This window comes from Prionailurus bengalensis, chromosome D1 (assembly GCF_016509475.1).
Source record: "Prionailurus bengalensis isolate Pbe53 chromosome D1, Fcat_Pben_1.1_paternal_pri, whole genome shotgun sequence".
Taxonomy (NCBI): Eukaryota; Metazoa; Chordata; class Mammalia; order Carnivora; family Felidae; genus Prionailurus; species Prionailurus bengalensis.
In genome coordinates this window covers 14,651,050-14,677,041 of record NC_057346.1, presented here as the reverse complement: position 1 = coordinate 14,677,041, position 25,992 = coordinate 14,651,050, and the positions used below count along the sequence as shown (strand labels likewise).

The window sequence follows — 25,992 nt, the reverse complement described above, 5'->3', positions numbered from 1 at the left end:
CCTCGGCCCTGTTCGTGTCAAGGTTCAGATCCGTGTAGCTTCCCAACGCTCTTTGCTTACTCCCTGGTATGTACAGCTTTCCCCAGGATCAAACTTGCTCAGCCCACGAGAGTCTGGGTTTTTCTCCTGTCAGTGTAATATTTAGAGAAGGACTTCCGGGCTTGGGTTTCAGTGGGAAGCCCCAGGGAAGATACCTCTAAGCAAGCTTGGCATTCTGCTCCTGACTTCTGGGCACTGGCCGTTGCTGGAACCTGCTCAGTGCTGTTACCGCCCAGCACATCCTCCGGTGGGGAGGGAGTGGCGCTCCCAAAGGAAGGAAGTGTACCTCCAGGCTTGTGTGAAGGGCCACTGTCCTTCCTGCCTCTCTGATGACCAGGCTCCAGGCGACGTGTGCTTCGTATACGGATTGCACACCGGACGCTCTCTCTCACACACGGGCCCCTCTTGGCCTTTTCCGTTCACTCACCCAACACGGAAGGTGAATATATTGAGTACACGAATACCCGCATACGTGCGTTAGTTGCTCTCTGAGGACCCCGGTCCTCTCTCGGGGCTCTTTCTGCCCACAGGACCTCGGGGGGCAGGTCTGCATCTGCCGACGTTGCTGCATGGGGGGGTGGGGGGGGCCCGGTTGCAGCCCACCTGTATGAGCTGCCTTTCCCTTCAGGAGTGTGAGCAGCTGCAGAAGATGTACGGGGGGCAGGTTGACGAAAGAGCCCTGGAGAAGACCCAGCAGCAGCACGTGCTGTACCAGCAGGAGCAGCACCACCAGATCCTCCAGCAGCAGATCCAGGTGGGCCTCCACTCTCCGCTCTCTCCAGCTTGTGTGGGGCGTGAGGGTTTTGGAGGAGGCCACGCGAGGCAGAGCGGACTTGTGTTTGTGGCTGACGCGTGTGAGGAGAGGTAACCAGACTTTCCGATGAACCGCCAGAGCATGAACCTCAGTCACAGACCGCTGTTTCTGTTTCTGGCCTTCCTGGGAACAGCTCCGATTCATCTTCAGGCTCACGGTCCTTCTTCTCCTTTCCCCCATATGTTTAGGATTCTATCTGTCCTCCTCAGCCTTCTCCACCTCTCCAGGCTGCATGTGAAAATCAGCCAGCCCTCCTCACCCACCAGCTCCAGAGGTAACGAAGCACTTGTTTCACGCCCAAGCCGCTGTCTCTATGGCTTGCCGTCCTTGGCCCGACTCGTATGGGAGACTTGGACTGACTGTAGCGTTCGTCTCGGAAGAACATATTTGAAAAGTGGAGAGGTCGACTTAAACGTTAGCTGCCTCCCTGAAATCCTGACTTTATTTGGTCCTTGTGCCACTTCATTTTCTTAGCCCCACAGGCAAAGTAATCTGGCAGCAAGACAGGCCCGGACACAGGCCCACTGTGACCTGTGCCTCCCTTTGCGAAGTCTGGGAAGATAAGACGTGGGTGGGTCCTAAATACACTGTGGTAGGTGGTTTATGGATATTTTTCTAGCCCGGAGTCTTATCAAAACTAAAAAAAAAAAAAATTTCTGCTTATGTGTATCCTGTGACTGAAAGTAACATCAGGGGTTATATTGTCAGCTCAGGAAATTTACTTATTTATCTGGTTTTGTCTTTTGCTTTTGTTTTGTTTTGTTTTGTTTTTAAGGTTACGGATCCAGCCTTCAAGCCCACCCCCCAGCCACCCCAACAACCATCTCTTCAGACCACCCAGTAATAGTCCTCCCCCCATGAGCGGCGCCATGATCCAGTCTCACGGTGAGTTCAGGGGCTTAGACTGAGCCATGAAAAGCTTAGCTACCTGGAGAAAATCAGTCCTAGTGTTGAGCGCAATAGGATTTAAGGGTATAGGCTCTGGAGTCAGACTGCCTTGGTTTGAATCCCGGTCCCAGCACCTCCTTAGCTGTGCAGCCTCAGATAGGTTACTTAACTTCTGCATGCCTGCACTTTTCTAAATGTAAAAGAGCGAAAATAATAGTATTTAATGAATAAATATCTGAAAAGCACTTAGAAGTCTTTGGCATAAGATAGTTCTTGATAAAGGTTAACTGTTACTAATATTTTCGATAAAACCCCCTCCAACCCTACCGAATAAAAAGCTGCTACCAGAACCTTCCCCATTGTCGTGCCTCCATTTGGTTCTCCGTTGGCATGTGTGGGATCCTCTCTTGTGGGTGTTTAGGAGGAGGGAAAGATGAGTGTTCCCTAATTGGTATGAGTCTTCAGAGACCAGCGATCTGAGGATTTAGTATTGCCCAAATGAATAGTCTCTTAAGTAACGCCACACGGTGTAGATCTCCTGAAGAGTCTGAATTGGTCTCTGGGCCCTGCCTACTCAATGTGGGGTTCCCCCGACCAACAATACCAGCAGGAAAAGTAGAGTCTCAGGTCCCATCTCGAGCCTGCTCAATCACAGTCTGCATTTTAGCAAGATCGCTGGGCCATTTGCATGTATGTGTGAGTTTGTTAAGCACTGCCCTAGATCAGAGCTACTCAAAGAATAGTCTGGGACCAGCTGTCAGACAACTTACTTGCAAATACAGATTCTGGGGGTAGGGCCCAGGAATCTGTGTTTTACCCAGCCCTCCAGATGAGTCTTCCACACGCTGAAGTTTGTGAAGCACCGATCTAGATGGCATCTGGTTTGAGTGTCCTCATTGGCTCCTGCTGCCTCCAGCTGGCACGCAGCCCAGGCGTTTGGTGACTCTAAGGTTCCTCTCTCTCCAGGTGCTGCGTCGCCCTCCCAGTTTCCGGGCTTACCGTCCCGCAGTGCTGTCTACCAGCAGCAGCCTGAGAACTGCTCCCCGCCTCCCAGCATGGCCCTCACCTGCCTGGGCCTACAGCAGCCCGCCCAGTCACAGCAGGTGACCATCCAAGTACAGGAGCCTGTTGACATGCTCGGAGGCATGCCGGGGGCCACTGCGGGCTCTGCCGGGCGGGGCATGTCCATCAGCCCCAGTGCCAGTCAGATTCAGATGCAGCACCGTACCAACCTGATGGCCGCCTTCAGCTATGGGCACCGCCCCCTGTCCAAGCAGCTGAGTGCCGACAGCGCGGAGGCCCACAGGTGAGGCTGCCTGAAGTCACCAGCCATCTGTCTAGGTGGTCCGGGTGGGAGGAAGCCCCTTAGCAGGGTGAGAGGGGAGAAGGGGAGGAGAACTCCTCTGGCTGGGCTGTGCCCGTCTCCCCCTTTCTAACGTCAGGGCGGGTGGCTAGGGGGTGAACCTGAAACCCGTGTATTGACAGAGGAGGAAAATGACAAAGCTGCCTTCCTCTGTGTCTGCAAAGAAGAGAATGGCCCTATTAGAGGAATTTCTTAAAATGCCAGTTGTCCCTTGTCTGTCTCCTTAGGCTTCTTTCCCTCCCTGCCACTCTTACTCTAAGAGATTGGTGCTTTAGTCGCTCCGATAATGCTGTACAATAGGCCAAGTTGCCGTCTTCAAGCGGGAGCTGGATCTGTTGCACACACAGCACCCCGTGTCCCTTGACGTTCCCGGAGAAGCGAATGAGCGGGGGTGGGGCCTGCACGCCCACCTCCCCTGCCGCACCCCAGTTCTCTGTGCCTGGGGCTCCCTGCTGAGGAAGAGTGGTAGCTGGCCCCAGGGGAGTCTAGCGCTCTGGCGACGTGGATGCCTGGTACTCACTCCCTTTTGTGTCTGCAGCTTGAACGTGAATCGGTTCTCCCCTGCTAACTACGACCAGGCGCATTTACACCCCCATCTGTTTTCGGACCAGTCCCGGGGTTCCCCCAGCAGCTACAGCCCTTCAACAGGAGTGGGGTTCCCTCCAACCCAAGCCCTGAAAGTCCCTCCACTTGACCAATCGCCCACCTTCCCTCCCAGCGCACATCAGCAGCCACCGCACTATACTACGTCGGCGCTGCAGCAAGCCCTGCTGTCCCCCACGCCGCCAGACTATACCCGACACCAGCAGGTACCCCACATCCTCCAAGGACTGCTCTCCCCCCGGCACTCACTCACCGGCCACTCGGACATTCGGCTGCCCCCGGCAGAGTTTGCACAGCTCGTTAAAAGGCAGCGGCAGCAGCAGCAGCAGCAGCAGCAGCAACAGCAGCAGCAGGAGTACCAGGAGCTGTTCAGGCACATGAGCCAGGGGGACGCTGGGAGTCTGGCTCCCGGTCTCGGGGGACAGAATATGACAGAGCGCCAGGCTTTATCGTATCAGAATGCTGACTCATATCACCACCACCACACCAGCCCCCAGCACCTTCTCCAAATCAGGGCACAGGAACGCATGGCTCAGGCTTCCTCCCCCAGCCCGGCCCATGGGTACGCTCACCAGCCAGTGCTCACGCACTCGGAGAGCATGGAAGAGGAGGACCCCTGTGAGGCGGCCAAGGATGGCTTTCCAGACAGGACGAGCCCCAATACAGCGACCAGAGGTTGCCGTGACAGCACCCTACTCTTGAGTACTGGCGGACCCAGGGACCCCGAATCTTTACTGGGAACTGTGAGCCACGCACAGGAATTGGGGGTACACCCCTACCGGCATCAGCCACCTGCTGCATTCGGTAGAAACAAGGTGTCCAGCCGAGGTAAGAGTCCCTTCGATGTAAAAGTCCCAGGCCTGTCTGTCCTCATTCACCTAACTCAGTGATGGTATCTTTTCCCAGCCAGGGCTCTGTGTTCCTAGGAGGAAAAGAATTCCTGAGAAGGCCTTCGGGACCTTCCAGGGGAGAAATATACAGGGCACGGGTACCGTTTGGTAAGGCGTCTGCTTTCAGAACAAAGAGGTAGCGATAGAAAACTAACACTTAGATAGCACAGCCGGTGGGACTAGTTCCCGTTTCCCCTAGTCACACCATGGCTCCTAGGAATCCAGAATTTCCTGTCTTGAGGAACACAGTCAGCCAGCACTAGGGGAAGTATGACTTCGTGTAAGTCGTGTTGGACCAAGAGTCAAAAGAGCACCTCCGTTCTGGACTCACCTCTATCACGAACGCGATAACCTGTCGCTTAATCCCTTGGGTTCATATTTTTCTCATATGTGAAAAATGGGCAGGAGGAATAATGGCGCACGAGAGAAGCATGTGCTGCTCTGAAACATGATGTAAACGCGAGGCGTTGTTACTACTCTGCTCAGCTCATTCGTGAGCAGAATACAGAATATCACAGCATCGTAAGTAAGGGGCCCCGTGTGCATCATCCTGCGTCGCTTTATATAACGGATGAGTGCGTTCGTTCGTTTCCATCCTGAAGGAGATCAGGATAACCAGCCGCCGGTCATACTTGGAAAATCTGGTTCCGTTGGCATCCTAGACACATTCTGCCCTGATTCCGTCCCCTCCACACAGATTGTGGGACATGAGTTAATCCAGGAAAGGTAGAGCCTTGAAACCGAGCGGATCCCCCATCCTTCCCCTCTCGGAGCTACCTGCGTCTTCTGTCCTGTCCTTTAAGGTCAATGCACAAACTCCTAGGGGAATTAGGTTCCATGGCACAGAGTTGGACAGAAGGCCTTGCTCTGAATCCGTTTATGAAGAGGACTTGGTGCTTCCCGGCTGTGCTTATTGATGCACCGATAGGGGTGGCCATGTGGTTGCATAGGACAGTTTAAAAATCCTGGGCTTTGGAACAAATGGGTGCCGTCCAGCTTAGAGGCCTGCATCAGGCAGGCATACTGTATTCACTTGTGGCTGCTGTGTTTGTAGGTGGACAAAGGATTGTGGGAGATTCCGGAACCAGGTCCTATGTGGAATGGCTGACAGACCTGGTGGGGATGTTTAAGCTTAGGCGAAAAAAGAGTAAGGAGAACCATCGTATCTACCAGAGGGAAGGAGGGATTAGACTCTTTGGGGTCCATATCACGGGCCAGGACCAAGAACAGGATAGAAGTTGCAGCAAATAAATGTCAACTTCTGGGGAAGACTGTAATAAGAACTTTCCAGAATAAGCTACCCTAGCGCCTCGGAGCCTCTTGTCACTGGGAGTGTTCCAGCAGAGGCAGGGTGATAGTATCAGGAATAGTGTGGAAAGGCTTCCTGTGTGAAGGAAAGCTTTCACCAGATTAGCATCCTATATTTGGCGTAAAAAAGAGAATGGCTAACATCTCTGCGGTGTCGTCCATGTGCCAGACACCCACTGCTATCCGTACGGAAATTCAGTTAATCCTCATAACAACCCCATGAGGCAGTAGCTCTTCCTGTCCCCATTTTACCAGTGAGACAAATGAGGCACAGGTTATGTAATTCGCCCCCAAGGTCAACTGCTGTTAAGTGGCACCGAACCCAAGAATTACTCTCAGCTCACTGCAGCAGGTGCTGACCCAGCATGTCCCGGTGGGCAAGGCGATGAGGAAGGAGCGAAGCTGGAGCAAATAGTATAAACCCCCTGCTCCCCCCAACCTGTGTTGCCATGTATGAAAACACCTTTGGAAATGTTTTTCTTCAAAGATGCTAACTTCTCTTCGGTTTTCCCTCCTGTGTGACTCCTGTGTACAGAAAGGCCAGGGGGGCTTAACATCTGTATCCCATCATTGTCAGAGTATCGCCCCCCCCCTTGCCGGGGGTGCTGGTCTACTGGGTACCTAAAGCGAGGCAGAATGTAGCTGGCTGGTACGAGAGCTTTGGGAACACCAGATGGGGGACAGAAGGTTCTCAGTCAGAGGAGTGGGGTTTCCAGCATTAAGTGCTCTTTGAGTTGGGTCTTGGTGGATGGAGAGGAATTTCCCATTTGGCTGGAGCGGAGACGCAGGGGGTGGGACCAGTGGCTGGGAAGGTCTCTGTGAGGTTTGCGGTGGGGGGAGAGCAAGCAGGCTTGACAAGTTGGTGGTGTAGTGCACATCAGGGAAATCGTAGAAGCTAAGGGCAGGAATTTTCTTTTCTTTTTTTTTTTTTTTTCACTTTTAAAACGCTAATTTATTATTTTTTAATTTTTTTAATTATTATTATTTTTAATGTTTATTTGTTTTTGAGGGAGAGAAAGAGCATGAGCAGGGGAAGGGCAGAGAGCGAGGGAGACACAGAATCCGAAGCAGGCTCCAGGCTCTGAGCGGTCAGCACAGAGCCCCACGCAGGGCTCGAACTCATGAACGGCGAGATCATGACCTGAGTCACAGTTGGACACTTAACCAACTAAGCCACCTACGTGCCTGTAAAATGTTAACTTATTAAAGTTTAAGACAATTACATATGGTATAATAGTATACAGTGTGTTCTTTTTTTTTTTTTTTTTTTAACATTTACTTTATTTTTGAGAGAGAGCGCACAGGGGAGGGAGGATCCAAAGCGGGCTCTGCGCTGACAGCAGAGAGCCCGACATGGGGCTTGAACCTGAGATCATGGCCTGAGCTGAATTAGTAAGTCAGACGCTTAACCGACTGAGCCACCCAGGGTGCCCCTACTGTGTGTTATTTATGCAGACACAAAGGGAAACTGGCTATTAAGTGAAAACAGAAATTGTGTCTGATAATAAATAGAACCAAAGTTCACAGCACCAGTGAACATTAATTTGTGTTTAATACCACTTTACAAATTGTTTGTATCTGGGCAGAGGTTTTCTAAAATCCAGAGCATGATCTAGATCCAGCAACAGGTGCCTTCCCTTCCGGCCAGAGCTTCATGGTTGTGATTCTTGTGACAGATCTCCCCTACCTCCTCTCCTGGCTGAGCGATCATCGTCCCTTGTCTGCTCCCTCTTCCTTCTCCCTACCTTCTCCCATCCACCACCATCACCATTCTCCCCTACAGCCCTCTCTTCCGCTCTCTGGAGGAATCTGGCCAGAAGCATATGCCTCAGGCTCTTAGCTCAAGACTCCCCTGTACCTGTTGCCTCATTATCAGTCTTGCCAGCATCTCCCCCCCCCGACCACCAAAGTCCTCTTTTTTCTTAAATGTGCTTTTCCTGACCTTTGATGTGAGCTTTTCTGGAAGCTGTAATAGCTCTTGCCCTGCTTGCTAGTACATTGTGGAGATTATTCTCCCTTGTGTCTACCCAGTTGGCTGTAAACTTAACTCTTTAACTCAGCTACAAGGTATGCCTGTTCTGGCTTGAGTGCCATTCACTTTGCCTCTAACATCTGTTCTTGTTTTGTGACTTCTGAGCCACACGTACAGTTATCTTTAACAAATGAAGCTGCCGGTTTATTACTGTGATTTTATAATCCAGTGTGGTGAGGCTAACGTGACAGGGAAACGCATAGCCTCGGAGAGACCTGATGCTGCTCAACAGTTAAAATCCCCATTGGGAATGTACACCTGTGTGTTTAAAATGGTGTCTCATCCTGAGGTGGCCCCATTGTCCTTACCTTAGCCCGAGCTGCCTCTGTGGGCCTGCCCTATAACCTCTCCTCCCTTTCTCTCCCTGCGTAATGAAGCTCATGCCCCCTGAGGGAAGAATGGAGTTCCCGTTTGTAGCACTTCTGCCCTGTGCTCGAGGCTCAGGCTCACAGCTCACAGCCACCCTGGAATATACAGGTCACGACCCCTTTTACAGTAGAAACTGTGCCCCCACCATCTTTTGCTGCTTTAAGCTGCCATGATTCTATAATTTTAAGAACTTGAGAGCTTGGAGTATTACATTACCAAAGAACCATCAGATAATTTGCTGTCGCTTTTGCCAAGAAAGGTCATCATGCTATTCTCCCAGCTCACTCCAGGCCAGAGGGGGAGGCTCAAGCTTGTTTGTCTCTCTGGACAGAGAGGAATGCCTGCTATTTCCTTTGATGACCCTTCCATCTCTGTGTAGTTACATGCTAGTTCCCAAGCACTTCATCGGTTATTTCCACAACAACAGATCCAATCAAGTTCACTGAATGACAAGGTTGCACCAGACAGGATTGTAGGTGCTGTGGGGAGTGAGTGCAGGGATGAAAAGATAAAGACCCTGCCCTCAGGAAGCTTTTACTCTGCCGGGGGAAGGAAGGCAGGCTCATAAACAGCGTTACCCTGAAGGGGTACAGGATGAGCGCCGTAAGAGGCATAATTATTAAAGAATAGAGCTAGAGCGACCTTCTGAAAATTTCTTCAGGGTAGATGAACAGTGATCACTGGTGTTAGTCAAGGAAAATTGAATGCCACAGGTCAGCGTCCACGGTCACCTCTTTCCTTTATGGCTGCTTCTACCCGTCATCGGGTAGAAGGCCCTGCTGGGGCACTGAGCAGGCAACATGCCCAAGGTGTTTCCAGCGTGCCTTCCAGGGCTTTCCATGTACCCTGCTGCCTGTCATCTCCCTGTCTGTCACTCTAGAAGGAGAAATAAGCTTTGTCTTCCCTCTGTGATACTACATACGCTTCATTTTTCCACCTGGCAAATGAGTAAGTACAACAGCATGACCGGTTTACACAGTGAGATTGCCAGCTGGACTGGCAAAGAACCACATCCTCTCCCCCGAGCATCGTTGGCTTCAGCAGTTTATCTGCGGACTCAGGCCCCACAGAGGGTGAAACAATGACAGACTGGGCCGGGTTCACCCCTCAGAACCTTTAAGAGGAATCTGTACCCAAGTCATTTCTCTCCTTTTCTCTTAAAGCCCAGTAAATGAGTAAGGGTGAGTCAACATTGACAGATTCAATAGAGTGTTGTGCAAGCCGCCCCGAAGTTCCCGGGCAGTGGGTGGTGCGCACCTCGTCCCTCTGTGTATTTGGCCCCTTGCGTGATCGGGTGCCCCCCCCCCCCCGGACACTCTCGGCTTCGACCCTGGTCAGCACCTGAGGACGCTGCTCCCGGCGGTCCTCTGTCCCTCGGTCACTAGGCTACTGGCCTTCCCTGCCCTGCACACACCCCCTCCCACTGGTCAGTAGAGTGCTATGGAGGGTCACAAAGGACTAGAGACTCAGGACTCAACATTCTTTTTTTTTTTTTTTTTTTCAAAAAACTTGTAATGTTTTTATTTTTGAGAGAGACAGAGAGACAGAGAGAGAGACAGAGCACAAGCGGAGGAGGGCCAGAGAAAGAGGGAGACACAGAATCCGAAGCAGGCTCCAGGCTCTGAGCTGTCAGCACAGATCCCGACGCGGAGCTCAAACTCATGGACCTCGAGATCATGACCTGAGCTGAAGTCGGACGCTTAACCAACTGAGCCACCCAGGCGCCCCATAGGACTCGACATTCTTCTTAAAAATAATACTTTACTCATGCAGTCCTTTACGATTTAAGAAAGGGCTTTTGGCCCTTGGTGTCTTCTGAGCCCCCTGACAACCCTCATTTTTCAGATCGGGAAATAGGTTAGATGGCATGTGTTAGCCAGGTTTATACACTGTCGGTGATGGGGTTGGACCCTGACTCCGAGTGTTCGGATTCTACCATGTTACGTTCTCCCGCTTATGCCTCCTCCCCTCTCCTTTGGCACCTGGCATACTCTCTCCCAAGCCAAAGAGGCCAGCCTTTCCAGATCTCTGGCATGTGGATCAGACCGAAACTTTGTCGCCTAACTCCTATTAATCCGCTTTGTTTTCATCTAGTTTTAAACTTACATTAGTAAGTTTTCCTCCTAAAAAGAGGAAATTAAACCAAACTCGTAAACCAAACTCTGGAAATTAGAGTGTCAGTAACTCATTTGTTAGCTCACGTCTGGGTAAATTGTGCCCACAATTCTGGACGCAGGGTATCCTCGTTTGTTTTCGTCAGCTGGCTCAGCACACCCTGCGCACTCAGAACCGACACCTCTGAAATGAGTGTAAATGACCCCAGGGTTTGCTGGGCTCTTTGAGCGCACCAAGCACTTTCACGCCTTTGGGTAAGTCCTGCTTTCCCGATAGACTGAGACCCAGTGAAGTCGGGGGGCTTGCCCGAGCCCCCACTCCTCAGGAGTCCTGTGGAAGCCGGGATTCCAGCCTGGGCCTCTCTGACCCCCAAACATGTGCTCCTGAGCTCTAGGCTGGGGAGTCAGGAAGGCTCACGGAGGGATTTCTCGAGCACTTTCTGGCTCTGTGTGCCGGTGCTTGTCAGGCATGCTGGGCCCAAACTTGAGGGCCAGGAGGAGAGCAGACAAGGAGGGCAGGATCCAGGCGACCTTCCCCACAGCAGGAAGACGAGGGTGGGTGTTGGGTTTGGAGAAGCCTCATTCTCAGAAATAAAAATAAACTCAAAAAAAGAGAGAGAAAGGAGACTTAGCCTACTTAACCAATAAACTCTGGAAGAGGCCTCTAGAAGAGGTGGGAAGGAGCCGGATATCAAGAACCAGAACATGTACATTTTGTTAGCTTTGCCGTTTCCTCATGTTTGAGGAAATCTTTAAACAGCAGAGCTCTTGTGTCGTCTTTGGCAGAGCAGGGAGGGGGGGTGCAACCAGCTGTGTTATCCGGAAGGAAAGAACCCCAGGGAACTGGGTGTTTGGTGTTAGCTCTCAGAGAAGAGAAGACAGGCATTGGAAAATGCTCCGAAAAAGTAAGCAGCAGCTGTTTGTGTGGCTTCTTGGCGAAGCGGACCACAGAGCCAGTGTCGCACCACTTCCTGCCCATGGGTTCTGTGGGCCCAGGGCGAGCACGTGAGCTGTGCCCACCGAGAGGAGGCGGGCCACGTGGGGAAGAGGAGTAAGGACTTGCCCACTCGGCAAGCCCTGCTGTTGGCTTTCCTTTCTCTTCCTGTCTCTTCTGGCTTTTAGCTTTCGATAGCAAAAGAATTCGCTTCTTTTCTTTGGCCTCTTTGCTCAGAGAACTTCCAAAAGATTTCACACTCACCGTCACCTTTGGCATTTGGGAAGCTTCCCTCCTCTCCTTTTCCTCCAGATGCGTCGCGTTACCAGCAGTGTGCACATCAGTTGGTTCCACTCCCTTCCCCACCCACCGTAGCCCCTGAGCCAGGCCTAACCTTGACTGTTGTAGGAGGCCATTCGAATCTGGAGACCTGAAACCCTGTACCCAGCACTCACACGGCACATTTTACTTCCATTATTCAAATAGATATTGGAAGGGCATGGTTAGCATTAGGGCCGTGTTTCCCATTAAGAACTTTTTTAAAACCTGGTCTCGCCAAGGGGGAGTTCATCAGAAGATAAGCCCGATAGTTGCCAAGCAGCTTTGACCAGAAAAGATCAAGCAAGCAAACCACACATATGTTCAGGTGCCAGGCTCTTAAGGACCAGAGCCAAAAGTGTGACCAGGAGTATCCGATCAACTTAGCAGTGGCCCTGGTATTCTTCTTGACCACCTTTGGTCAAGAGGAAATATTCAGTCCTCTTGAATGCTTTTCTCTCCAATATCTTGTCCGGAGGGTGCATGACTCTGGCAGGATAGTAACCCATATTAAGAGAGTATACATTAATATCAGTTAAAGAGCTAACTATTACATAACTCCTGGATATAGGACACTGTTCTGGAATACTAAAGGCTCACATGTGCATAAGGTACACTTCTTGTTCTCAGAGAACTCACGGGCTAATAAGAACAACCAAGACAAATACACAATTGAAAATGATGTCAGGAATAATGTTAGAGTAATAAGAGTCCTTTAAAATTTTCTGACATCTAAAGGAAGCAAAGATCTTTATCTGCTTGAAGAGAGAGTTTCATAAAGATGTTAACATTTGAGGGGTGCCTGGGTGGCTCAGTCGGATAAGCATCCGACTTCAGCTCAGGTCACGATCTTGTGGTTCATGAGTTCCATCCCCGCATCAGGCTCTATGCTGACAGCTTGGAGCCTGGAGCCTGACCTGCTTCGGATTCTCTCACTCTCTCTCTCTCTTTCTCAAAAATAAATAAACATTAAAAAAAGATGGTAACATTTGAGATGGACCTAAGAAGATGAGTTGATTTAGATTGGCTGGAATGGAAGAAGCAGCGAGCCATTTCCAGAGAGAGGAACAGTGAGGGCACCTGCATGGAATCGAGAGTGGGTGGGGAAGAGTTAAGTGCTCCCATTTGCACATTTACACATGGGGGAACGTAGTGTGTAGTACTCACTGGAAGGTAGGCTGGGACAGCGTTGTGACAAGGAGCCGTTTGGGCTACCCTACTTAAGAATTAATCGTTATAGAGTAGCGGTAGAGGGATGGTTGGCGGGGGGATGATTGGTAATCCAGGCAAGAGGTGGTGGGGCTTTGGTGGAAGCAGTGAGATTGGAAAGAGAGGGACTGAAGTGACCAACATGGCAGAGGTAGATTCTTCAGGCTTAAGGTGATGTGGAACCAGGAGTACGGAACCAACAGGCACCCTGCGAGCTCACACCCGGAAGGTTAGGAAAACAGGGAAACAAGGTTGTCTGAGACACGGCCTGGGGTCAGGGTGTTGATGAGTTTGGAGCTGGGCGTGGTAAGTGTTGGGTGTCTGTTATTTCTCCAGGGTAAGGTTAATAGTTGGAATTATGTATCTGGAGCTTATTAAAAAAGCATTTCAGTAATTCTTTATCTAGAGGCAATATAGTTGAAGCCCTGAAAATAGATGATATTACCAAAGTAAGTGTGAGGAGAGAGAAGAGGTCAGGGTGGAAATGTAAAGAGTGGAGGGGCCATGGAAGCAGTCGGGGACAGCAGTTCAAAAAGTAGAAGAGGGGACTGGGCCGATCCACTGAGGTGGAAGCCAAGGAAGGAGAGACAAGACATCCACAGGATGGAGGCCATCCTTCCAGGCTAGAGGTTCCCGAGAGCTCCACGAAAGATTCTTATGTGCACATAGGTTTGGGAAATAATACTGCCAGGCCAACAGAGGAGTGAAAAAAAGAAAGTTTCAGTGTGACCCAGTCACCTGCCGTTGTGTGGGCTTTTTCTCGTGAGGATTTGTGATCCCTCCATAAAGAGGCTCCTATTTGCTGTGGGACTTGGGGCTGGCAGGCTGGTCCAGGCTCCTCTAAGTACCCTGAGCAGCCAGCTGAGGGTTAGCAGATGGTGTACACATGGTCGTCACCACTGCTGATTGTCTCTGGCCAAGACAGTTCTTTGATGGGAGTGACAGTATCGGGAGAAACTCTAGGTCCGCTGACCCTGTTTCGCTGTGTCTCCTCAGAGTCTGTGATAGGGAACTGCCTGGATAGAAGTTCTCCAGGACAAGCAATGGAGCTGCCGGATCACAATGGACTTGGGTACCCAACACGCCCCTCTGTCAATGAGCACCACAGGCCCCGGACCCTCCAGAGACACCACACGATCCAGAACAGTGATGATGCTTATGTATGTTGGCCTCTCCTACTTCTCAAAAGTGGGATCCTACTGGTCCCAACCTTGCCAGCAGTCCTGTGGGGTCACCTCTGCCCTTCCATTCTTCCCAGCCAGAGTCCAGCCTCTCTGGGAACGATGCAAGCATGGCTTTGAATCAACTTCAGAGACCAGTAGAATCTGTGCTCTAAACTTCAGACCAAGGAATCAAGAGTAGTTGCTATCTGTCCCTTCTGGTCTGAGTTATTGAACTTCTCCCCAGACAATCTAAACTCCAGCCCAAGCAAGTGAACCCATAGACTTTTGGTTAGTTTTCCAACAGTTCCATTGAATGATTCAGATAAAGGGACCTAACCCAGATCAACCGAACTTTGCTTCCTCCCGTAGCAACTAGCCACATGTAGCCATCCAAACTTAAATGTATTTAAAATGAAATAAAAAATTTAGTTCCTCAGTCACGCTAGTCCCATTTCAAGTACTCAGCCACTTGAGGCTCATGGCTCTGTGCCGGACAGGACAGATGTAACATGCTGCTGTGCTCGCGGAGAGCACTATTGGACCGTCCAGTCCTCAGACCCAGGTCCTCTTGGTGAAGGGGACAGGTCAGAAACCTGGTTTTGGAAGACCATGTGGTTGTCAAGGGCATGTGACCATCTGCTGAGGTTCACCATGCATCCCTCACCCCACCCACCCCACGGGGAAGGTGGGGCAGCTTCCCGCACTGTGACTGCCGGATGGCACAGCTCGGGAGCAGTGCCTGAGGCTGCCCTGTGCCTGGGCTCTTTTAGAGGGAACGGCTGTCACTAAGGGTCACCTGAGAGTGGCACGTTCTCTGGTATCCTGACTTCTTTTCCTAATTGTTTTCTGTAGGTGCAGCTGGATAACTTGCCGGGAATGAGTCTCGTGGCTGGAAAAGCACTTAGTTCCGCCCGGATGTCAGATGCGGTTCTCAGTCAGTCCTCGCTCATGGGGAGCCAGCAGTTTCAAGATGGGGAAAATGAGGGTGAGGGGCCTTATGCATGGGGCACCCTGGGGAAGTTTCTGGAGGCACTCCCCCCTGCCCCCCCGCCATCTTCACTAGTGAATGTTCTCCTCTTCTGTATATAGGGTTCAGGGGAAGATGGGAAGCCATAGCTTCCCCGAGGGGTCTGGACACAAAAGCCTTCCCCACTTGTCTCCATCGAGAATGGGTATACAAAGAAGCAGGCCTTCTGGTTGAGGGCAGGGGTATCACATTTGTCTTTGTAAAGCTTTGATAAGATACTGCTTTAACAACTATCTTTCTACCTCTGATTAGAGGGCATTGTATCCTAAGGGACTATGTCTGCCTCTTCTTAGAACCAGTAAAGGAAGGTATCATAACAGATAGAAGCGTAGGCTTTGGAATGGACAGGTCAGCAGTAAATCCCGGCTTTGCCCTTTACAGGTTCCACGGACAAGGCGCTTAACCTTTCGGAGCCTCAGGGTCCTCCTCTCTAAAGTGGCAGAAATAGTAGAGCCTATATCCTAGATTGTGCTGTGTGCTTAACGAGTTTACGGTGCTCAGAAGAATGCCTGGAGCACGAAGAGTGCCCAGTGACCCGTGCCTGCTAGCACTAAAATGGTCTCCTCCCTTGGAGAGCTAAGTCTTTCTGAGGGCACTGCGTGCTGTCTTCGTCCACACTGGAGTAGTGATAGCACTTGAGGTGGGAGACAGAAAGGGCATGGGGCCGAGTGGAGCCCTTAGTACGGGAAGAATCCTGGCCCAGCCCACAGCCTAGGACCTGCTGTGAGCTAGAATTCAGGGTGGGAGCCCCGCTCCAGGGTGCTCAGACTTCTCTCCCTGCCGCCCCCCCTCCCCTGCCCCGCCCCAGCTCTCTGCTAAGCTCGCATGTTCTTTCTGGTCTTGCAGAATGCAGGGAGAATCTAGTTGGTCACGAGCATCCGGACCTGGCTGACGGCAGCCAGCATTTAAATTCCTCTTGCTATCCATCCACGTGCATCACAGACATTCTGCTCAGCTACAAGCACCCCGAGGTCTCCTTCAGCATGGAGCAGGCAGGCGTGTAACAGGAAACGGAGAGTGAGTATCTCCCTGGCCGGGGCCAACCCAGCCCTTGGGCCGAGGGCCAGCCCCCGATCCTTCTGTGTGTGGTGGCCCATGAACTAGGCCACCACTCCCCTGTCCGTCTTTGCATCTTCGTGTTCTGTCACGAAGCGCCGTGCTGGTTGTTCCGGGGGGGGGGGGGGGGGGGCAGGAAGGGAGCATACAGGAGAAATGCTGGCCATAGTCCCTTGGTTTACTTACGGGGGTAAGACGCGTGTGGTAGGTGCCGTAGCCTGCCCAGAGACAGGAAGTGAGCTGCGGCTTCGGAGGATGGGGCGCCTCTGGCCAGGGTAGTAGGGGAAGGACGGTCCTGAACTCGGTCCCGAGGCAGGAACCCCGGCAAGAAAACCTGTCTAGCCATAAGTTTTCAAGGCCCTACTGCAAGCGGAAGAATATTCCAGACAGCGGAGCTGTGTGATCAGAGGCCAGTGGCAGAAAACGGGTAAACTGAGCAGCTGGGCTGGAGTAATGCCTATGTGTACATAGGTAGTATTGCTTTTGTCTTGGAAAACTCTGACAGAAAACAGTGATGAAGGTTAAGCCGTCTGGCAAACCCACCTTCGAGCCTCAGTGTGGCAGACCTCTTAAAATACCTGAGGTAAAGGGAGCCAGTTGCGTTTCGCGCAAGTGTTCAAACGAATGTTTGAGCCTCTTGCTCCGAGCTGACTCTCCTGTGTGTGTGTCTGCTCTGTTGCAGGTTTGTGTACAGCTCGGGAATGAAATGACTTTACACCAACAGTATCTAGCAGCATTGCGCCAAATTGCCCTTGTGTTTCTGTCCACCTAGAGCGTCACGGCTCCTTCCCTCACTTTGGTTCATCGGTGTGCGGTTCTTTCGGGTTCTGAGGGGGTTTTGCCATGTTTGCTCGTATGACCGAGTCACCAAGGAAATAAACAGGATATTCGTGTTCGCCACCTTTTGTGAAAGTGTATTTGGTATATTTGAGTTGGAGGTTTGGTTTCGTTTGTTTTTGTTTTTGTTTTGTTTTTTTTTTGATATATTTTCTTTTGGAGGTGATTTTCTTTCTTTTTTATTTGTTTCTCTCTTTTTCTTGTTTTTTTCTTTTTTCCTTTCCTTTGCTGAGACAGAAGAACAAAGCAGTTAAAATTATAGAGGCCAGGAGACCCAGAGCCACTCCCCTGCCCTGTGTCCCCCCACAGAGCACCTCCATTTCTCCATTTCCCTGCATTGCTTGTCCACAGGAGCAACTACTCACAGATAACATCCTCTGGATTCTTAGTGGCTGGGGAAAGGGAGAGAGGAAGGGGTGATGGCCCCTGGCGCTTTGGAAAACAGGAAGAGAGCAAAAACCAACAAAAAAGAACCGCCGAGTCTGGAACCTAGGAAGGTCTTGACCGCCCGGATCCCATGAAAAGCTTGTCTAGCCTGGCCAAGAGCGTATCGGAGCGTTAGTGTGGGGGCCGAGAGCGGCCTGGCCTGGAGGGGATGCCAGTTAGAGCATCTCCCTCCGTGTGAGCCTTCTCGCTGCGTAACTCAGCTCCCCTCTGACAACCTGGAAAGTTGGCTGCCTTTCCCGTCCTGCTGGTTCCACCCACAGACTGAACACCCAACAGTGGTTCACTGTGCTTTTTGTGTCCCCTTTGCTTCTCACTTTATATTGTGCTGTACAAGGATTGTTTCTTCACACGCACACACGCTTTTCCCCTTCAGCCTCTGACACAGACAAAGAAGAACAGGAGGTTGCCTTCGGCCCCGCCTCTCTCCTAACCTTCTCCTCCTCCCTGGGCATCCTCAGCCCCTATTTTAATTCTTGATCATGTAGGAATTGTTTTGGGTAAATGTTGATATTATTGTTATTATTATTATTATTATTAATAAGTAAAAACAAAAGGAATTTTTGTTTAAAAGAGACATGTTTAACCAGATTCTGTTCTATTTGAATTGTGACTTGCACCTTTTGTTCAGAGTGTTTTCTGTAGACCTTGTAATTGTGAACAGCGCTCACTTGTGCCAGTGACAGGTGTAGTGGTCTCCTTCCCTCCCCCGGGGAGCGGTGCATATGCAGTAGCTACCGTCTGTCATTCTCTCTGTGTTTCCTCACTGTTAGAAACCAAAGTCTTCTCTGCTGGCTGGGGGCTGACAGAGGATCTGATCTTCAAACCAAGAAAGACATGTCAAATGTTTTGACTCTTGATCCTTTTTCCTGGGAAAGGAGAATGAAGGGTCCCCAGGCCCCTCCCAGTCTTTCACCCTGAATTTGCACAGAAGAAAGCGGGTGCCCCGCATGGCCGTCCTGATGTTGCTGACAGGATTCCCGTGCGGCTCGTCCGTCTCACTGATACCGGCAGCTCAGCTCCTGGACCCGATGTCCCTCGAGTGGACTTCCGCACTGCGAGAGAGAGCCTTTCTTGGGGTCTGTCCCGTGTTTGCACGGTCCCCAGTCTCCCCTCCGCTTGGTGAGGCCACTGACTCCTCACCAGAAGGAGGCTGCCGAGAAGACCCGAACAGCCGCCGTTGGACTTCTCTGGGCTCGTTCCAGCTCCCATGCCCCCAGCCGCCCCCTCACACACGTGCTCGGCCTGTTGTGTTTACATGGGACTGTGCCGATGGAAGAGTAGGCTGCCGTCCTCCAGCAGCCGGCCGGGTGAAATCCAGTGAGCCTATTAACCGTGCCATCCCGCGAACTACACTTGTAAAAGATCATTGCTTTGTATCGTAGTAACCAATAAGCGCAGTATATGTTGAATGTATATGAACATAATTTCCTATTTCTGCTCTTTGAAAATGTCAGAAGTATTTTTTTCTTTCTCATTTATGTTGGACTAAAAATGGATTAAAAAGATCTCCAGACCCAAATTGTGGCAGTAAGGTTTTTAGTCCTGTTTGTGGCGGTGGTGACGGTGGTGGTGACGGTGGTCGTGGGCAGCATACAGACTTATAACTTAATACCTTAGTTGGACAGTAGGGGATTGTGAAAATAAAAACCTGTTCATAATCTTACGTTGCTAATGCTACTTGCCTTGTGGTTCAGAGTCTAGCTGAGAGAAGCATCCAGGCGGGTGGAAGCTGGAACCCGGGAGGCTGAGGAAGCCTACAGAGCGCTGGGCGGAGCTTTGAGCAATCCATTATCTCACCCTGCCTTGTAAAGCTAGCATTCTCTAGAAGCCTGGACTCAGCCCACACTGTGTCCCCACTTGGACCCTGTCCCGTCAGAAGGGAGCATGTGAGTTTGCTGAGTCAGATGGAAAACCGATTCCTTGAGAGGGTGCTTTTAAGGCAGTGGAAGGAGGTTCTCAAAGACCTGGGCCTTTCTGAGGTAACCCCAACCGGCCCAGTGATGTGACTGCCCGGTAAGTGTTAGGACACAAAGGGGACTTTTCCTATAGCTTTCCTCTTTTTTCACACCTGGATTCCAGAGGGCAGGGTGGAATTTCCAGCCTGGTCCCAGGCATGGCTAAGAGCTAGCTGGTTGAGGTTCTTCTGTGAGGAAAGATCACTGAAGCTAGAAATACGAAGCTTGTAGAAAGAAGAGTAGGAAGAGGGCATTTACGAAAGCTTTTGCACCCACAGTGCACCAGAAAGTCACTGTGGGACTGTTGGGAATGGAAAGAGCCTTCCAAGAAGGATCTTCTAGAAATCCTCTGAGTGTGTACACACGTGTGGAAGGCTTGAGGGAGGGTATCTGGAAGCACTCGGTGACCCACCCGGATGCCTTCCACATCTTGTAATGACCTTTGCGGTTGCGTCCCCGCCATGAAATCACCAGGGTGCCTTTGGGCCAGAGGTGCGATGAGCTTCCGGACGAAGTGGGCTGCTGCCCTCCTGGATAAAGACCAGAGATCTGAGCTCTAGAAAGCAGGAGCCGTGCCCACAGACCCTTGCTGGACTCTCCTTCTGACTTTGCGCCGTGCCCCACCCCACCCTAACCATGAGGCAGGGGTTCGGAGGGCTGGTGTGCCTGCCCCAGTGCCAGACCTCGGCCCCAGCCGTTCGTACGTGAGCCACCTGCACCTTGGTCTCCTCCTGAGTAGGAGGGCAGGAAAGAATCGTGTGTGGGGGGTGACGGTGCCCTGCCCCGGGGCCTGGGTTGGGGCTCCGTCACCAGGAGCTGCGACAGAATTGCCAAAAAGGAATACGGGCATGGGGGTTCCCTCCCCCCCGCTCGGTCTGAACCATCCCAGTCCCAAATCTCTGGTCCTGACCTGCAGCACCGTCCTCTCCGTTCGAGCACAGGGCTGGATGCTCGGAAGTTACTCCTGCATTTCCTCCCAAGGCCCGCTCCTTCAGATGCCCCTTTACCATCCCGGGGACCCTTTACTGTGCCTGCTGTCACGCATCGAGTAAATGTTTGTTGAGTGTCTGTTATGTGCCAAGTCTAGCAGGGGACAGAGTCCTCCCAGTTCAGAGTGACCAGTACGACGTTGGGACACAAATTGTGAAACGAGTCGCTAATCATTCTGAGCAAAATCCACTCATGCAGCGAGTTAGCAGCACTCCCGGCTGGCCCCTTGGCGACACGCTCCACAAATGGTCACTCTGGAGGTGCCTGAGATCAAGGAAAAAGCACGCTGGGACTAAGGGCCTACATGGGTGGACCTTTACTACACAGCTAGTGCAACCCGTGGGCACCTGATGCCTCCAGCAGGGACTGGCTGGACCCCTGTCTGACGCTGAGATGCAGAGGACTTGCTTCCTCTCCAGACTATGAGATGAGGGGCTTGGACTAGTTTGAGGCAAACCTCTTGCAATGAAATGGGGCAGACACACTAGTGAGCAAGGGCAGTAGAAAAGAAAACGTCCCGCCTGTTAGGATGCCATCACCAGCACTCCCTCGCCCGACGCCTTGCGATCCCTGAGCTGGGAGACCGAGAAGCCCCTGATCAGAACACGAGGTGGCCAGCCAGGCCTCCTGAGTCCTGCTCCTGATGGCACCAGACACCAATGGCTGGAAGCCACGGGCAGCTCTGAGCTGCCATCTACTGCTAGGCGAGACAACAGCGAAAATATCTGACTGCCCAGCCTTCCAGGGACGATTGTGAAGGTGCTTTGGCCACTGGCGAACTACACAAATGTTGGAATTCAGGTTAGCCATCATGAGCACTTAAGTAATAAACCAAAGAGAAGGGTGGAACAGTGGCAGGTAGCTTGAAGTCCAGCCCATAAGCTTCTGAGTCCCCCACATGCTGGCTGGGGCGAGCTGCACGCCCAAAAAGAAAGGAGCCTCTCGGCCTGAGACACCAGGAACTGCCCCCAGGAGGGGACCAGCCTCCCCCGCTGTGATCTTTAAGCCTCAGGCGGAAAGCTGAGCTGGCCAAGTGGCAGCCCAGGCCAGCTGCTCAGTGAGACCACCTCCCTCTCTGCAGGGCCCCGTGGATCCCTGGGGCAGGGTCAGCGCAGGAACAGAGGCCCCACATCTCGGCACCCGCAGGTCAGAACCACACAGAGAAAATGTGAGTACTTGCCGCTTCTGCTTCTGGAAGCCGAGGTCTTAGCTCCGGCCTGACCGTGCAAGTTGTGTTCTGGGGGAGCCAGGGGATAGAATGCCAGAAACTGGGATTCTGGGACACAGAACTGTTACTGAATGCCAGCTACCTTTCAGTTTTGCCATGGATGTTCCGATGTGGTGCTTAAGACAACACACATTTATTACCTGAGTACAGTTCTAGAGGTCAAAAGTCCCAAGTGGGTCAGACCAAGTTAAACTCCTGGTGTCAGCAAAGGCTGTAAGGGAAAATATGTTTCTTCTTCCAGCTTCTGGAGGCCACCCACATTCCTTGGCTTGCAGCTCCCTTCCAGCAGTCACGTCGCTCTGACTTGCGCTTCTGTCCTCTCTCTTCTGACTGCTTCTCCTGCCTCCCTCCTGTATATTTAAGGACGCTTTTACTGATATTGGGCACACCTGGATAATCCAGGAAAACCACCCACCTCAAGGTCCTTATAATCACATCTACATGGCCCCTTTTACCATGTAAGAGTTACAGGCTCCAGGGATGAGGACCTGAACATCACTGGCGGGGGGGGAGGGGAGGGTTGGGGAGCATTATCCTGCCTGCCAGACATACTCCGCATACTGTGACTCCAGGAGATGGCATGTCCCATCGTTTTCTTCATTCAGCAGATAAGGGACTGAGGTGTGCCGAGGTTGTATAAGTTGCCCGGGGTCACACAGCTAACTCATGGCAGAGCTGGGACTCCAACCTAGGGCTGTCCAGCTCCAAGCCGCCTTGTCTGAGGTGAAGGGCAGGAGACCCGCTACAGTGGCAGAGGCTTGGGGGCCCCGAAGCTCCGGGACCTGGCCAACAGCAGCACCAGGCAGGTGTTTAGAGTTTAGGGAATTTCCTGGGTAGATGGTGCAGGGCACATTTCCATCCTGGGTCTACATCCAGAGAGAGCTGGGTGCAAAGTCCAGTCCTGCCTCTAATTTGCTGAGAGACCAGATACCTAGGGCAAATTCATTCTACTCTCTCCAACTTCCTCATGTGTGAGATGGCAGGGAGGAGAGCCTGGAGGGGCTGATCCCAGTGTCCCTCTCAGCTTGGGTCCCACACAGGCTCTATGACTCAGGGCCCATCGTCGGTGACCTGGTGTTGGAGGTCCCGGGCCTCCCGAGAGGACCCGTGGAGGACACTGCTGCCAACGCCAGTGAGCACACAGTTTGCGTTCACAGGACTCCCCCGGGGTCCTCCGACGACCCCGGCCATTTCTGTCTCCATTTTACTGAGAGGAAACCAAGGCTCAGAGAGATTACATAACTGGCTTGCGATCCTTCTCCAGGATTTCGCAAGTTGGAGGAGGAAGGAAGTGAGAAACCAGGTCTCCTGCCGCCTCCTACTCCAGAGGTCTTTCCCCCTGCACCGGTGACCCCTGAAGGCTGGTATCCATTCTCACCGTGTGTGATAGAACATAAGCTCGAACAAGGCAAAGATATATATGGATTCAATTTAAGAGACTGTCCTTGGTTCTGACATTATGCCTTTTTGTGGGCTGTTAAAAAAAAAAATCATTTCTTTTTTGCAGAGCTGGTCCTGGTAGACGGGGGTCTGGGTGGGTGGCTAGGGCAGTGGGTAACGTTTTTACATGACAAAAATCAAGAGCTGGCAACTCGCAGTTGGTCTCTAGAATTCATTTTGAAATGCCAGGTCTTCAAAATCTCAGTCTGGGAGCCACTGAGCCCTCCCTCTACACTCTCCCCAGGCCACTCCCTGGCTCCACGGGTCCCCTTAGGCTAAGGGTTTGGGAGGTCTGGAAGAGCCTGGAGAGAGGTATGCTGACCTGCTGGGACAAAATAGAAAACAGGGTGTTGGTGAGAAGACCGTCTGCTGCCTTCGCAGGGGAAGGGCAGGGCGGGTGCAAAATAATCTCCTTGGAATGCAAGGGGACGGTGGGGAGGGCATCTCCTGAGTGGAGGAGTCCCGGCCATCCCTGGCCAGCTGGTGTCTCTTGCCTCCTTCCCTCCTCTCCCCGGCTGCACTGGCACGACAGACACTGGAGGGCACATATCCCCCTCCCCCTCAGGAGAAGGGATGGGTCCAGATGACCCCGACCCTGAGGACCTGAGAGCCTGCAACCACCCCGTGGCCCCCGCCTGAACCCTTGATCCCTGGCCCTGCAGCCCCCGCAGCTTCCTGTTTGCCCACTCTATTTGTCCGGCCCCAGGGACAGAGCTGATCCTTGAACTCTAAGTTCCACATCGCCAGGACCAGTGAGCAGCAGCAAGGCCTGGGCTGGGCTTATCAGCCTCCCAGCCCAGCCCCTGCCTGGAGACATAAATAGGCTAGGAGAGCTGGCAGCTCAGAGACGGCTGGAGCCCTTGAGGTAAGTGCTGCCATCTGAGGCTCGGGGGTCCTGGCTCCAGACTGTCCCCATGCTGGGACTCTGGGTTCTGAGACCCTCTCCCACTCTGTCCTGCCCCCACCCCTGGCTAAAATGAGCGGGAGAACACTGGGCTCCTCCACGCTAGAGGCCTGCCCCGCTCAGCCCGGGACCCTCTTCTCCTCCAGGTCACCCACGTCCCTTCAGGATGAAAGCCGTGGTGCTGACCTTGGCCGTGCTCTTCCTCACGGGTAGGTACCCCGTGCCCCCCAACTTAGGAAGCCAGCCTTTGGCAGAGGGCCCTTCTCCCTAAGTCCCTGTGGGCCACCCTCCTGGGCACAGGGAGCAGGATTTCTCACCCCCTCTTCCCTGCCTCCAAGCCTGGCATTTCAGCGCCGATCCTGGTCCAGAGCAGGCCTGATCTGGGTCTCCCCTCTCACCCGCAGGGAGCCAGGCTCGGCATTTCTGGCAGCAAGATGACCCCCAGTCACCTTGGGATCGAGTGAAGGATTTAGTTACCGTGTACGTGGATGCAGTCAAAGACGGCGGCAGAGAGTATGTGGCCCAGTTTGAAGCCTCCGCCTTGGGAAAACAGCTGAAGTAAGGACCCAGCCTGGGGCCATGGGCAGGGGCAGGGGCTGCGCTTTCTGGGGGACAGAGAGGCCTGTGGGAAGATGTAGCCACAATGGCCGGATCACCTATTTCATGGGCCCCATAGAAGGCCTGGAACACAGGAATGGGATCCCCCAAATGCCCATCATCTCAGAACTCATTTTAGGGAGAATAATATGTGGTAGTGCCGTAGCAAGGGGCAGATCTGTGCTGCCGGCTCAGCAATCACAGCGCCTTTTGCCTGCAAGTGTAACCCAGCCCCTTCCCGTTCTTAGCTACCCGCCCCGCTCCTGCCCAGCAACAGGGGTGGCCGTCTTCAGAAACGACGACGGCCTGGGAGTGTGGAGACGAGGTCCTTGAGGCCCAGCTTTGGGGCCAGGCAAGACTGGGCAGCAAGCCCGGCTTCGTCTCTTACTAACTCCTCAGTCCGTCAGTACAACGGGACGCGGCGGCGATGGGAGCACGACGGGCTGCCCTGGCGGGGACCGTGTGTAGGGCAAGCTAGGCCGGGCTCTGGCCCCCGGGCTGCGGGACGTCGACAGGTGCCGCTCGGGGCTCACCGCAGGCGGCCCCGGGGCCGGCCCGGGGTGCCCCGGCAGGGAGGCCACCCCTGAGCCCCTCGCTCTCCCCGCCCCACCCCTTCAGCCTGAAACTCCTAGACAACTGGGACACCTTGGGCAGCACGGTCACCAAGCTGCGCGAGCAGATCGGCCCGGTCACCCAGGAGTTCTGGGATAACCTGGAGAAGGAGACGGAGGTGCTGAGGCAGGAGATGAGCAAGGATCTGGAGGAGGTGAAGCAGAAGGTGCAGCCCTACCTGGACGACTTCCAGAAAAAGTGGCAAGAGGAGGTGGAGCTGTACCGCCAGAAGGTGGCGCCGCTGGGCACGGAGCTGCGCGAGGGCGCGCGCCAGAAGCTGCAGGAGCTGCACGAGAAGCTGAGCCCGCTGGGCGAGGAGCTGCGCGACCGCGCGCGCACCCACGTGGACGCGCTGCGCGCGCAGCTGGCCCCCTACAGCGACGAGCTGCGCGAGCGCCTGGCCGCGCGGCTGCAGGCGCTCAAGGAGAGCGGCGGCGCCAGCCTGGCCGAGTACCACGCCAAGGCCAGCGAGCACCTGAGCACGCTCAGCGAGAAGGCCAAGCCCGCGCTGGAGGACCTCCGCCAGGGCCTGCTGCCCGTGCTGGAGAGCTTCAAGGTCGGCTTAATGGCCATCGTCGACGAGGCCACCAAGAAGCTGAACGCTCAGTGACGCGCCCGGGACCAGAGGGGGGCCGCCTCGGGCGCTCCCCTGGCCTTCGATCGAGTTCTTAGAATAAACGTTTTCAAAGCGGGACGCCCGTGTTGGGCTGCATTGTTTTGTTTTGTTTTTGTGTTTGTTGAGGCTTCAGTTGTGATTTTTAAACAATAAAATGTGCTCCAAAAAACTATAAATTCTTTTTTGGGGGGAGAATGGGAACGGGGTGCGGGCGGCGGAGGGGACGTCACCGCGCCAGG

General features: G+C 53.0%; 2 protein-coding genes across 9 annotated transcripts in view; both read left to right on the top strand.

The window, feature by feature from the left end:
- Positions 1-18,930, top strand: part of SIK3 (SIK family kinase 3) — a 249,807-nt gene extending 230,877 nt beyond the window's left edge. For 5 of the 7 annotated variants that reach the window (XM_043579419.1, XM_043579418.1, XM_043579416.1 and 2 more), the window contains 9 exons: positions 668-793; positions 1,042-1,127; positions 1,629-1,738; positions 2,708-3,047; positions 3,643-4,535; positions 13,878-14,041; positions 14,897-15,029; positions 15,918-16,088; positions 16,810-18,930. In XM_043579419.1, coding sequence (XP_043435354.1) covers positions 668-793; positions 1,042-1,127; positions 1,629-1,738; positions 2,708-3,047; positions 3,643-4,535; positions 13,878-14,041; positions 14,897-15,029; positions 15,918-16,075 — 2,010 coding nt within the window. In that variant the 3' untranslated portion in view covers positions 16,076-16,088; positions 16,810-18,930. The remainder of the gene's footprint in view (positions 1-667; positions 794-1,041; positions 1,128-1,628; positions 1,739-2,707; positions 3,048-3,642; positions 4,536-13,877; positions 14,042-14,896; positions 15,030-15,917; positions 16,089-16,809) is intronic. The other 2 variants (XM_043579414.1, XM_043579413.1) reach the window with 2 other exon arrangements.
- APOA1 (apolipoprotein A1) lies at positions 391-25,831 on the top strand. 2 transcript variants are annotated; one of them, XM_043579422.1, is made up of 5 exons: positions 391-397; positions 14,244-14,252; positions 24,075-24,137; positions 24,333-24,486; positions 25,144-25,831. In XM_043579422.1, exons 3-5 carry the CDS (start codon positions 24,095-24,097, stop codon positions 25,745-25,747), a joined length of 801 nt encoding a protein of 266 aa, XP_043435357.1. In that variant the 5' UTR covers positions 391-397; positions 14,244-14,252; positions 24,075-24,094; the 3' UTR covers positions 25,748-25,831. The 2 variants fall into 2 exon arrangements, with proteins under 2 accessions (XP_043435357.1, XP_043435356.1); XM_043579421.1 differs by lacking the exons at positions 391-397; positions 14,244-14,252 and adding an exon at positions 23,770-23,889.
- The last annotated feature ends 161 nt before the right edge of the window (positions 25,832-25,992 follow it).